The sequence below is a fragment of the Petromyzon marinus genome, chromosome 10, assembly GCF_048934315.1.
Source record: "Petromyzon marinus isolate PM22_M1 ecotype Great Lakes invasive population chromosome 10, UKy_Petmar_22M1.pri1.0, whole genome shotgun sequence".
NCBI classification, from domain to species: Eukaryota; Metazoa; Chordata; class Hyperoartia; order Petromyzontiformes; family Petromyzontidae; genus Petromyzon; species Petromyzon marinus.
Genome location: NC_133676.1, coordinates 11,631,888 through 11,646,412, shown reverse-complemented (window position 1 = coordinate 11,646,412; position 14,525 = coordinate 11,631,888). Strand labels below are relative to the sequence as shown.

At 44.1% G+C, this 14,525-nt stretch overlaps 1 protein-coding gene across 1 annotated transcript; it reads right to left on the bottom strand.

Moving 5' to 3' along the window:
• Nucleotides 1-366: 366 nt before the first annotated feature.
• Nucleotides 367-13,702, bottom strand: LOC116940898 (uncharacterized). The gene is made up of 6 exons (XM_032951242.2): nt 13,285-13,702; nt 11,599-11,915; nt 7,063-7,265; nt 3,596-4,479; nt 1,782-1,845; nt 367-1,108 (listed from the first exon to the last, which is right to left on the bottom strand). Exons 2-6 carry the CDS (start codon nt 11,895-11,897, stop codon nt 957-959), a joined length of 1,602 nt encoding a protein of 533 aa, XP_032807133.2. The 5' UTR covers nt 11,898-11,915; nt 13,285-13,702; the 3' UTR covers nt 367-956.
• Between the last annotated feature and the right edge of the window lie 823 nt (nt 13,703-14,525).

Here is a 14,525-nt window from a genome sequence, read left to right as displayed (position 1 = left end):
TAATAAATAAGCATCATTTTTAAGGGTAGCTGAAGTAGCTGTCCTGGGTCATCGATTTATTTTAAGGACGTTAATAGTCCCAGCTTTGACAGTTACATGATAATAATAGACCGTTAAAAAAAAACATTTATTTGCATGTTTTCCCTATCGGTGTTGTAGATCTTCGTCTTCCCATAAATGTCCTGTTTTTTGTTGTTGTTCCAAACAGGTTCCGATACTCCATTTGTCTTTTGTGTAATATCACTGCAGTTTTGTCATTGCCCAAGCAGGATAAGCAAGTGCTAATCCTGCTTTTGCCTCGGGTGTAGTCAGTCAGTTGATGGTGTAATGCTCATTGAGTTAAATGAAAATCCAGGCAACAGTTACTGCTGATAACTTGTAAACATTTATTGGAGCATTTCTGTTTATTTTACTGTATCGTATTGCACTATTGTTTATTACTATTTTAGTTGCGTGGTTTAGGTATCACTCATCCTGATGATAAACAGATAATTTTCGTAATGTCCAGTTCAGTTAAGTTCATGCCATACGTGATTACACAGTTATGCTTTTGTTGACAGCAGCAGAATGTAATCCAGCAAGGGTGATCTACCTGACCTTATCTTAGAAAACACACTTAAAACGTCTCACATTGTGCTTCAACAGATGAAATCTGGTGTAAAAGTACTTATGTTGGAATAACCATTAAACCAGTTTCTATTGCTGTTGTCTTATTGTTAAAAAATTATATTAATTCCTGGAATCTAAACAAGCATATTTAAGCAGAAGTAGTAGACTTTATTTTACCCGGTATGAGCTCAATGAGACAAGTCCCTCTTGTAAAGGAAACCATGTATACATACAAAAAGATAAATAGAAAATTAGATTAATAAATTAGGTTTATCTCGTTAGACAATCTAACCGTACCAAACGGAGCCACGCATTTGTGTTTGTTCTTCGCTAATGGCGACGATCGTTCACTCCAGGATCCACGTCTCTGCAGAATCTGTGACGTCCGCTGAAGGCGGTGGTGGAGGCGGTAGTGGCAGTGCAGGCGTCTGATCTCCAGCTGGCTCCTCTGAGTAGCCACTGCTGTCCGACTGCACGCTACTTGTTCGCACAAGGTCGGCTTTGGGGCAAATGGACAGGTCGGACGGAGGGACAGAGGTCAGTGTAACCAGGTCACAGCATCATAAACCATGGTCCATTACACTTCATCACTACTGTCATCATAATCAAAATCGCCTTACATTCAACTAATCCTTGACATTAGAAGCTAAGCAGGGTGATGCCTGGGCAGTGTTGGGATGGGTGATCACCAAGGCTATAAGAATTGTGTGAGGCTGCAAGATGACCAGGAGGCGATGTGGAGTCTCACCATCCCCCTTGTTCGCGTGGTGGATTTTCTCCAGGTACACAGGTCTCCTCCCAAAAGAAGCCGAACACCCATTGATGGAATTGGCTAAACAGCCCAATGTGATAGAATCCAAATTGAAAAGGCTTCTTGGAATTGGGCGTGGCTTTTCTGAATAAATGCATGGCATTGTTATTTTTAAAGTAATTTTTTAGACTAATTTTAGTTGACATTGTCCAGTGAAATTCATTTTAGGGGTTTGGTATGACAGGGAGCAATCTTTAAAATGTACGCCATTGACACGAATCTAATAGCGCTCTGAGAATGTATTAGAAAAACATAAAACAAAATTAGACTGCATTTTTTCATTTAACATATAAACAAGTACGTGTATAATTCGCCACTTTCTTTGTGAAACAAATTACATCGAAATGAATTTGCCACTAACCTTCAGCACCGGAACTCCCATCCACACACGCTCCGTGCATGCCCTCTCCATCCTCGCTGCGCACCTGAGCATTACAAGACAACACAGAAGCCATCTCATCATGCCTTCGCACTCGTCACAATCTTCATGCTTATAAATCAAAAATCAACACGAGTATGTCGATGAGCAATAGCAAAACTAAATAATTTGCCTAAATCTGTGCTGTAAAGAAGAGCAAATTGCCCAAAACGTCACCTATTATATCATTTGTATTCTTAAGGGAGTGTTATCACATATGCTCCTGCCATCCCATGTAGAGAACAATAAAACAAATCCAGACATCATTATTGACAGGTTTAATTGGGCAGCACACATCGTTAAAAGGGATAACGGCAAATAGAAGAGACCAGTGATGGAATGGTAGCAAAAGGAGTGAACACGTCTGAGAATAAGACGGCCACAGAGCTGGATCGATGCGATCAGCAAATGAGCAGGCGTGAAATTGAGTGTGGCATCGTGTCACCATAAGGGATGGTGATGGTATGGGACGATTTTCATTCAGTAGTGGATAGCACAAGGCTGATGATAATCATGATGAGCAAACGCAAAAAGCCAACACAAAATTATAATGTTCAAGATGCAAGTTTGTATTTGAGGAGGGTGTGACCTGACCTGGAAAGTGGGGAAAATATTTTAACTTAGAAAATTCACATCTCGGTGACCACTGCAACATTGCCATCTGTAATTCGCAAAGCAATAGACATTAAGCGAACAGCAGAGTTCGTGCGACATTGCATGGACCAGGATTAAAATAATGAAATAAAGAGGCAAGCAATAGCAGGTTGGAATGCTTTGGCAAGATGAAGAAAGAGAGTGGGAATTGCAGGTCGTTTATTTTATCCACCCATTGTGATGAGCATATGACAACTGTAGACACGTTCACGGATGGGCGTTTCAACAAAGGTGCCACCACTGAATGAAAATATATTAGTTTAGGCTTTGCAGTGAATAAAGAATGTCCCCTGGCCAAGGATTTTTTTTCACAATTCCATACATTTATTTATTTGTTGTTTTAAGAAAAGCTCGTTGGATGAGCTTGTCCAGATTTTGTTATTTTTATCCACTTATATTGGATTACAGTGAAGTATTGAGTCAAGAAAAATATAATGGCGTAATCTAAAAGAAAAAGCATTTGTCATTCCACTAATTGCAGAAATGAGTCTTCAACATGTTGGGACTGCACAAATAGCTTTATGGTATTTAAAAATAACCTGCCATAGGAGTATTGTGCACTTAAAAAGCTACTTAAGTCAAGATCTAGATGACATCATGCCTAATGCCACCACACCTTGTCATCATTCCGTCTTCTGCTGGTGTGGCAATCTTTACACCCCGATTCCATTGTCCGCGGCGCATTTACAATGAGTAAACAAATATTGTGTCAATTAGTAGCCACGTATAAGTTATTCCAATACACTTTATTAACCCTGTTATTTTAATAGCAATAATACTGTAATTTGGAACTTGTGGCATTCGCATCATTCTTATAGCGCAGAGCTATAGGAACGATGCTATGTTGCACCGACAAGGAAAGTCTGCCAGTTGCTATGTGGTTTTAGCCAATTAAGTAATTTGTAAATAATGAAAAAAAGGATATCTGAAAAATGTGTAATGCGACACTGGCACACTTGACATACTCTTTTTCTGAATCGAATTTTGAACATCCACCATGAAGCAGACGACGCGCGCTAGTTGTGGTTAACGCACCGACTGCCGCGCCTTCATAAAGCCCAATCCTCCTTTTACTCGAAGCGGAGGTGCCGTTGCCCACTCACCTCGTCCATCTCAAACGAGTCCTTCCGGCACGCGTCGTCGGGCTGCAGGGATTGTAGCAGATGTCCGCCTGGGCACGATGCTCCGCCTGAGTTCGCGTCGTCAGCCCCGTGCGGGGCGCCCGCCGGGCCGCGCTCGTCCGTGTGGCAGCCACCGTCACCATTGCCGTCCCTGCACCGCCAAGCCGCCTCCTTTGGAGGCACCAGAGAAGTCTGTATTCGAGGTGGTACGAGTGGAACGGCTCTCTTGTCGGTCAGACAAGCGTTCTCATCACGGGACAGCTCTTCAAAGTCTTCCATGCCGTCGTTTGAATAGTCCTTGCTCTTCTTGTGAAACGGTCTTCCCACTGACATGACCACACGCTTTTGGCGGACAAAGCCATCACTTTCTGGCAGTTCTTGAGCATTCACGTATTTTTGGACGTCATCCCTTTCCGTGTATGAATTTAAAGTTGTGCGGTATAAATTTTGTTCACTGGTGGCCTTAGAAAGGCATTCGTTGTGGCCAGTCTTTTGAAAAACCCCTTGCTCTGTGGGAGAAGATTCAGGCGATTCGACGTCGGCCCAAACATCAAGGCTGTGACACCAACTTTGGTTAACGTTGTGTGACGGCACCGTGGGTTCTTCCACCACACTCTGCCAGGAAACGCTCCTCCTAAGCTGCCGAATCAACCAGGCCCTGCCCGAGTGTCTGCCACACCTCCTTTGGTTTGCGACATTATCACCGCAATCTACTTTCTGGCACGGTGATGCTCTCGATTGTGTCGACCCTGGCATCGGCTCCAGTAGAAACTCCCGAGAAGTTGGATTTCCAGCCCCTGCATCCCATTCTGCTAAGCTCATGGTTAAAAAATGAGCTGGTAGTTTGTGTGCATGCTTGAAACGATCTGAGGACACAAAATTAGTTCAAATACTGTTAATGACATCGCTAGTATTTGTGTGAATTGGGTGTCCCTTTAATGACTAAAATCAGCTGTGATGTATTTGTCATGGCCCAAAACTTTCCAAATGTCATGGCTGTAACCATGAAAAAAGGTATATTTAAGTTACAGTGTAATTGCACATGTTAAAATAGTGCTGTACAATGTTGTTAACTGCATGTACTACTGTATTCCCTATGGGAATTTGCCATTGATTCAAGCCTAAGATTTGAATAGAGTAAACCCTTAATATTTGCCTGAGACACATTACTGGACAATGGCGCGAATATTAATACTTACAGCTTATGAGAAAAAAAGGTTAAGGAGGCATGAACATCTATATTTAAACATATCAACTGTATGAATATAAACATAATTAAAATAGCAAATATAAATAAACAACCAAATACATATTACGCAGTTCCTAATTCCAAACGACTGTAAATGAAAGCACTAGCGTGTAAACAGCGCGGCACGGACAACTTTCGCGTGCTACGGCCGCGAATATTTAAATTACAACCCCGCGAATTTAAAATAGCGTTACAATACATATGTTGTAAAAAGGCACAATCGGGTGCATATAAACGACCCGCGAATATTAAGGGTAGGCAGTACATTAAAAGGTAAATGATTTCTCCCCAATTAGCCAATTAGAATGTGGGGATTAGAATCATCACATGGCACATCCATAGACCGCCCCCCCCACCCATGCATTCGCATGCACTTATGGTAGCCCCATCTCACCATTGACCACAACTCTGTTCACAGCTACAAACAGTATTCATGGATCCCCTGCCCAACGATGTAGCCCTACTATTGACAACTGCATGTACTTTCAATCGGGTAAGAACACTGATTACACTTCATCACACACAGTACAGCATTAATAATTGTTATTCGTATGTGCAATAGATGTGTTGCAGTGTATTCTATTCAATGCAGAAAATCACATGACAAGTACAGTGCATAGGGTTGCCAACGCTTGACCGAAGCCAGTCTGGAAGATGTTTTTACTAATTTAGTTTCTTAATAATATCCTATTTAATATCTCGGATTGCTTTCAGTAGTCACCGGGAGATCGATGCCAATTCTGGTAGAAACTCCCGGCCAATCCGGGAGGGTTGGCAACCCCGACCAGTACCGGAGAGTGATGCTGAGCAATGCACCCCGAGTTACTGCCACTGCCAGATGGATATACCTTTGAAAATTGCCACGGGGGATATAAAGACAGCACACGAAATGCGTTGTACAAAATCACACATCCTAGCAAGTAGGTGTGTGTGGGGAAAACGGTGTCAAACAACGCAAGATGTTTAAAGCATTAAATAGAGTAAAACTGGCAACTGCTGTAGCCGGATGGAAAAAGGAACGGGAAATCAAATAAAGAATAATAAAAAAAAAATGTAACTAAAAGGTAGAAGGAATGGAGAAATTGGAGCAAAGGTTCAGGAAAGATGAAAAGGCTATATAAAAGCCTCGTCGCTGTGCGGAGCAGAGTGTGTTTTCATAGGGGGCAGGGAGAAGGGAGCGATTTAGAGTGAGGGTGGCCACACAGAAGTCACATGATTACGAGAGGCTTTAGGGATGGTTTAGACATACGTATAGATGTTACTGAGGAGACCCATCTGAAACGTGTACGGTCCACACGAATTTTGTATGGGAGGCAACCCCACGTGATGGGCAGAGCACAACTTTGATTCTCCTAAGTTTATATGATGTTGGGGAATTGCTTCTATTGCTGCGAACATCTGTGTAAGGCAAAGTCGGAAACCAGCAGTGTCGCTGGTTGCCACGCATGACAGGGTTTACTGAATGTTACTTAATGCGAATCTATTTTTAGCATCTTCACACTGCAGTTAAGATGGTTAACTATTATCCGTGGGCGGTTGTGGATTAACCATGATCGCTTGCGCCTTTGGTTTAATTACTAAATTCGCTTCTTACTCGTCGAGGGTCAGTGACCACGTGCCCAAATGACCACAAACATGTTGGTGAGTAAAACCGGTTGGTTGAAAAACCAATCAAGATGATGCATTCTACATCTTCACCCCCATTCTATGCAGGTAAGGAACACATTCGCAAAGCCTATTTTAAGCAAGTTTTGCATTATTCGTGTTTTTAGTTTTATCTGAGCCACCTACCTGGATAATTGAGAGTTGACTATTTTCAAACAATGACTAAAAACATGCATGTGCATGGATAATCTCACGATTTCCAGCGTGTTTTCAACTTTAGGAGTATTTAATTAACAATATGGAAGCCGACAGGTAGCTGTCAGGGAAAATGCATTTGCAAATTTTAATATAGTCATGTTTGATCTGGTTTGTGTCTCCAAGTTTTGAGCACCACTAATCATTTTGGCAGGAAAGCTCATCACAGCAACACAACTTGAGACCAAAATTTAGTCAATATGAGATCATCTGAAGATGATTCAATCCTCCCCCAGAGACATACCGACAAAGTCGATGTATAATTGCTTTTCAACCTTCGTTTGAATGCATTAAGAGCCGTGCATTGCCTCTGCGTGTCTTATGACAGTGCTGTCCACACCCAGAATAATCAGGTGGTCCTGCTCATTGCGCCGCGCCAGGGTCTGCTGCAGGAGGTCGGCACTGATGCCCTGGGCTCGCGACGGTGCCTGCAGGAAACGCTCGGGGACACGAGCCACGGAGTCGGGGTCCTCGTCCCCAAAGCCCAGGCACAGCAGCGTCTCCTCGGCGTCCTCCCGGCCCAGGTTGAGCAGCTCCACCAGCCTAGGTCGCCACCAGCACCCATGAGTAAAACGGACATCGCAATGTTTCCACTGCGCTCACGTTCTCGTTTTGCCCTTGGCTGCCAATTGCGCTGGATACCAGGGAGGTGGCCGCGTGCCTCACACTAAATGTATGAGTATAAAGACGTTAACCAACTTCTAAATGAGGGCAAATTAATTGGTTGACTTAAAGGTGAAAGTGGATTTTTAAAAAAGAGCAGAAATTAGAGGATGATTGGTAAATTTGGTATCAGAGTGAGGGACCTGGAGAAGAGAATGTCTCATCGTGTTTGCAGTTAGCAAAAAAGGAGTCGAAAAAATGGACATTCAAGAGCCCAAATGGGAAGTATAAAAACATAAAATCGCCTGGATTTTCACGGACAAACGGCAGACAATCAGATATGTCTCTGTCCTCTGCAAACTCCAGCAAAGGAAGCGATCGCAGGCTGTTGCTATGCAACATTACCAAAGAAAGGACAAAGCTAATTACAGGCGAGAACAAGACACTCAACACCAAATGTGTTGTTCAGCAAGTGGGGGGTGGGAATTAAGATTGATCATAATAAACAGATAACAACCTCTAGGGAAGACAAACTATGACATACATTTCACCAATAATAATAAATAACTCGCATTTATATGGACAGTACACTTAAAGTTGGCACAAAGTAGATAAGCAAACAGAACAAAATATCTGAAACCACAAACAAACATGATGGGAAAGAAGATATGTGCCAATAAGAGATAGAACAAACATAACTCTAAAACACTTAGGAACTTGTTGAGTGCAGAAATTCACAGAACACAAGACAAGCGATTGTAGAAATAAAGGAAAAAGACATAAATGAAGGATGTAGAGTATTCACATTACATTTTTTGCTGCCACATGTAGTGATTATACCAAGCAATGAAAATGTATTACAGGAGATAGTTGAAGAATATTTATTACAGTTACACTTCTCCACAAATCTGGCTGTCGCCTGATGAAGCTAGTTGTAATTACTGGTGAAATGTCGTACTCAGATTGTAAATGTTGGCTCTCCAACACACCGGTGTGCTTTACTAGTATACTACACTATACACTAGTGCTGTACTAGTGAAGAATCGGCATGTTCTGTTTACGTGACAACCCTTACTAGTTGGCTGTGTCGGGTGGTGGCGGGTTTTAACAACACAACATTTATATATTTACGCGATCTAACCCAAAAAAACCTCTATTATGGATGATATTGGTCACGAAAGCCTGCTACGTGTTAAATAGTTGAAGAGGTTAACAAAGTTACACTTGGGTGTTGTACGTGGGTGGCTTATGCTTTATCCGGGCCACATTTAATTATCTGACTCAGGTAACAGCTTTTTTGGGTGAATCGCATTCGATCCGTTTGCCTCGCATAATTACGACAAGTCAGATGCTGTGAAGAAAAACAACATTCTGAAAGTGACTCATCTGGCCAAACGGATATGGATACATTTTGTCATCGTCCGCCTCAAGTTTCTGGGGCACTCGATCAGCAGAGAGCGGGCATGGATCCCAGTATTGCGTGCGAGGAGGGGGAGAGAGGGGAACGCTAGGAGGGATTAAAGCAGCGGATGGGGAGTTTGGCTGCTGGGTTTTTATACCACAAAATGTCGAGTGACTTGCACTGCCTATGCCAACGTTTCTAGAACAATTCCCCGTGCCTCCACACTTCCTGATTACAATTTTTACTCATCCGCTGACTTATTCAGTTCACAAATGTGTTAATTTACACGTGATGAGAGTGCAATTTTCAAATGTGAAATACAATACAATGCAAATTAGGATTGTGTATAGCATGTAATCGCGATGGCAGCTCAAGACGCTGTACAGAAACAGTGGGCATATTTACGTATGTATTGGCGAGAAATACCATCATTGATTGACAGAAGAAAAGAGAAAGGTCAAAAGTCGGCACTTGAACAGGGGGCAGGGAATTCAGAGCACGGACATCTCAAGAAGCCGTCTGTGAACGAGAAATATTTGTAAGACCTTCAAGGAGAACGGTCTCACATTGACATCCACTGCTTTTCACAACCTAGGATTAGTGGCACTCTTCCAGAAGCCAACAACCCCACAACCCCACGCTGTCCCCTGATGCTTCACGTTATATTTAACTCTGGATATAATTTTCATCTCGAGAGACCAAGACAAAAAAGGTATTGTGTTCCTCTTGAGAGTTTACTGTTGGACTCGACATACATGACAGCCGTCTTAATAGTTTTGAACGTCATTAATTGTTTCCCATGCATTCAAAAGGCATTCCCATTCTTCACGTTTCCTGAAGTGTAATAAAAAACTGCAAGTTATGCAATCATATCAGTCAAACGCATAAGCCGTCAAAGCATTGCGAATCTAAATAAAATACAGTCCACTATAAAGGTGTTTACACTACACCCATTTGTTTCAAATAATAATGAATAAGCTGTTGTTAATGAGAACGCATTAAAAATACGTAATTTTAGCCCTTTATTTGAAAGTAAATGATGTAATCTGGGCGGTGTGTGTGTAACCAGATTTGTATAACTTTATTGGCACTAGGCACACGTTATTAGTGTGTCTTACTTTTCCGGAGCCGCCTCATAATCCGGAGAATACTCTAGTTTGTAATTAAGTTATTAAGTTAATATAACTAAATTTTTTAAATTAAAATCTTCTCGTGCTCTGTGCGATGGGCATTGTTTTCCAGCATGGTGTGTCCCAGCTGAATTTGAGCCCCGTCTTTCAGTCACACACCTCATCGTCGTTATCCTCATCGTCCGTCACTTTAATTGCGCAGGTTTGTGGGAGCATTTAGCGGTGCTTTAGAAATCAACTCTGTCCACCACTTGTGGTGTTTTGTGATCTGCAGAGCGCTTGCCAATCATTTTGCATGCGTTGTGTATTTACTTAGTCCTTCCTTTATCCGGTGAAACTTCATGTATAAATAAAACTTGTTTCCTGCAAAAAATGCCGAGCACAAATATTTCCCCTTGAGTCATTGACCGTTGAATCATTGCGCAATGACAAGGAACTGTTTTTCACTTTTAGTGTTAAAACAAAGGATATTTATCAGGATAAAGCTGAGTAAATTCATCATGTGGAATGTTTTATATATAATATTTTTGTATTCTCTGCCTGCCAAAATTAAATCTTACCTCACAGAAACTATTTTTACATCATTTTGAAATGTATCATAATAAGATATACATAGAGTCAAACAATTTCCACAACGGATTTTTTTATATTATTATTCGCACGTTTAAACTATGGGAATCACCGCCTTTCCTCGTGTACATTGGGGGTGAGTGCTAGAGCAGAATGCATGCCAGACAAAAACAAATCGTTTCGTTACTCAATCTGTTAAGACTCGTCTACATTTTTGTTTAACAAAGTGTGTGTCGTGCACCCCTTCCCGCCACTGCCCCCCCCCCGCCCGCTCCCACCCACCAATTTGTTTTTGTACATGACACTGTTTTAGACAAGGTCACGCTGCAGGGTTGTGTTTAACAGGTGTTGGGTCCAAGACACACAGAGATGAACTGCACATGGGAGAGTCACGGTCTTAAGTCTCGGTGTGTTCATCACAAAGATGCGACTGCCGAGTGACGTGCCACAGGGCAGTGCGAGCGTTCTATCATCGAATGTCCACCACATGTGTAATAGAATGAGCCATTCCCGAGACCACGCCATGCTCATTCCCCAGCACTTGCCATTCATATTGGACAAGTGCTCACCTCCAATTAGCGCGGTTGGCGACGTACGGTGCGAAATAATTTTCAACATTCAAACATGCACTATATTGATGACGAACTGTATTTTGCTAGTGAAAAATACTTTAGGAACACTTAGGGAGGTGCACAGGCACACCTGCTTGTGAAACACTTCAAATTAAGTCGCGCCTTGCTTTGTATAATCATATTGACACAGCCTCCAAGTTCCTCTTGTTAAACTTTATTCCACCTATGCATAGTTCTAAGGAGGATGTTATATGAACCTGGAAATCTGACTTACACTGCCCAGCCTGGTGAAGTATGGTAATACAATCACCACTACCTTCATGGAATGGGGAGGCTTTCACCCATAAATGGGTTAACTGTTCTCATTCCTGCCTATTTTAGTTATCTCATTTAGCTTCTATACTGTACTTTTTTCTGCCCTTGGCAAACAAATAATTTATTTGTGATGTACAGCACCATGAGTACCTTTAACAAAGACACTTCAATGTAATTGAGTGCTATTTTTATTTTGGTGTGGTATCTTATAAGCAGTTTACTCTTTATTACAATTCGAGAAATGAAAGAAAGGATGCAATAAAAACAAAATTAATGCTCCTCACCAATCCTTCGTGGAGAACTTGGTGTGCCTGCTTGGGTACCGATTCTCTGAGCCATTGTGCTCCGTGCCATCGTGCTTCCGACGGCCGCTTGTCCGTTCCGCCTGATGCCCGCGTGAGGCCTCCTGTGGCCACGCGGCGGCACCGGCTCGGACCCTGTCCTCGCCGCTCACGATAGGGACGGCCTCCGAGTCCAGGGCCCTGCCCTGCCAAGAAGAGCGGCTGACGTGCCAGCGATTGCGCCTTGAGGAGGAGGCAGCCGCACTGTCGTGATGGACGGACATCTCTCCCGTCTTCTGCATCGCCTGCGATGAGATGCACTGCATATGGGGGGGGGGGGGGGGGTGCGGTAAAAATAGTAAATGGTTATGCCGTTTATTATGATAGAGATGAGATCTGTTCCCAGCACTGGGCGGATGCTTTGTGGGTTACACTGCGTGTTTCCCGTCACAGGATAGGGTAATGCTGTCTGGACCTGTGAGTGGGTGTCTCGTAAAACACCTGGGGACAGTACCGGGAAAAATGTAGTCAGGTCAGAGGGCTCTCTGGGAGGCGCGCGTTTGTGTGCAATGATGCATAGGGGAGCTGTGATGTCAGTCATGTGACTGAAAATCAGAGGTAGTTTTTGTTCCTTCTTTAAAAGTTTCAGCACTGATTATGCACAAAAAATGCAAAACAAATGGTTGTTGATACTTGTCGCATAGATTTCTGTATGGCGCAAAGTGCGGGCAGGTGTGTGGGTTGACATTCTGGAGGTTTTAATGATCAAAATGCGTGCATCAAATATCCCTCCTATATGTTGATTTGAAACTTTCGTGACTGCAGGAATCCATACTCTTTGGTTCTTTCGCTAAAGTCACGTAAATAATAAATGACTTTACCGAAAGAACCAAAGAGTATCCCTCCTCCAGCCTGATCAGACTTGGGGCCAGTGGTGTTGGCAAACACCTATTAAGGCCGGCACGGCACACAAGGAGCGAGGTGGCCAGCATCACGGCCGGCCGCCTTTTTCCCCCTCGGTGGCTATGTTTACACACTGCACCAGGTACTCGGTTGAGGCTGAGGCCACTTGGGGAGGCTGAGGCCACTTGGGGAGGCTGAGGCCACTTGGGGAGGCTGAGGCCACTTGGGGAGGCTGAGGCCACTTGGGGAGGCTGAGGCCACTTGGGGAGGCTGAGGCCACTTGGGGAGGCCTCGCACCGGTTTAGATAATCGTCACCTGGTATTAGTGGCTTTGAGCGAGAATTGAATTGGGGTGGCCTGATTCGCCTGCACCCTGATGCAGGCAAAACTCACAGCTTCGTCCACGCAATAATACCACGCACATTATGCAGGGCAGGTTGAGCAAACGTATCGTAGTTTTATAATTGAACACAAAAGCGCCAATGAAAGTCTGACCAAAAAAATTACAACGCGCATACTCTCTGGAAATCTGCATGCAAGCAAATTCCCTGGGAGGGCAAAAAAGAAGCCGTGAAATAAACAGTGGCATCACCACGCACGCGGTGCGCAAGCCCTTTAAGAACTTCAAGCAAATTTCAATGCAAAGCAAGCATATTAAAAAAATACATGATAACGAAAGGTGTGGGCACGAATGCCGTTTAAAATAGAGCCCTCATGAAAAATTCAATTACAAACAAGTTATTTTAACAGATAAGAGAGAGAGAGAGATAGAACAGTCATACACACCCTGTGAAGAGTAGCAGGCCGTGCGGAGTGGCGAGCAGATCGTAAGAACAAAACGAACTTGTGGCTGGGATGGTTGTTCTGTGTCCAGGATCCCCCCTCCACCTCGTGCGCGGCCCTTGCGGACAGACCTGCGGCTACCGGCGAGACTCTCGGCGCGGACCCTGACGCCACGCTCTTAGATCTCCCCCGGGTGCCCTCTTCTGCGCGGCTCGCTGCTGCTGCTGTTGTCGCAAGGAAGCTAAGGTGACGGTCACGAGTGAACTACAGCAAAAAAAACCCTCCTTGTTTTCACACTCGGCGGCGCGCTCCAGACGCCAAAGCGTGACGCACGACGATGCACTTGCAGAACTGGCTCCTCACGACACTGCCCACGACAGCCAAAACCTTCATCCTGTGTCCTCGCTGCTGCCCCACCCAGCCCATCGCAGAATTGCCCCCCCCCGCATCACAACCCCCCCACCACTACCCCCCACCACCCCCCACTCCCCCCACACCACCCTGAACCACCACCCCCACCCCCCATCCCCTCCCACCACCCCCACCACCACCCCCCCTCCCCATAACCACCACCCCCACCACCACCCCCTCCACCAACCATCACCACCATCACCACCCCCACATTATCCCCACCCCCCCACCATCACCACCCCCCCACCATCACCCTTCAAGCTTAACATTTCGGAAAATTCAGTCGTCCCCCCAATCCCCACTACGCTCCCCCCCCCCCACAAGTCCCTCTGCCCATCAAATTGTTCTGTGTTGGCATTATGTGAAGTTAATGTGTAAAATGCGGCTGAACTTGGCCTCTGAATGGAAATGGAAATTAGGCAAGGGTTTCTGGCAGAGTACGAGCTTAACTGGTGTGTGTGTGTTTTGTTGTTTCAGTCTGTGCTTAATTGGACTCGTTTGCAGGAATGTGCTGCTGATTGGTCCCATGTGAAGTTATCGCAGTGCAATGATGCAAAGCCACAAATGTCGTTCGTTGTGCAAGATAAAGCCATTGTTAAGTAGTAAACACGCCACCTATTAGGTTACCGTAAAAGGTGAAGGAAAACAAAGCGTAGTTACATCTTCGTACGCGTTCCAAATTTTTTACGTAGATGAGTGGAGTGGGATTTCTGAAAAGCTACGTTTAAGTTTCTACTAAATACACTCTCTGCGTGGTGAGTCAACACCTCAATATGTTTTACAAAGTCAAACCTACAGTAGTCAAGGTGTGAGTGATGCCACAGTGGTTAGCA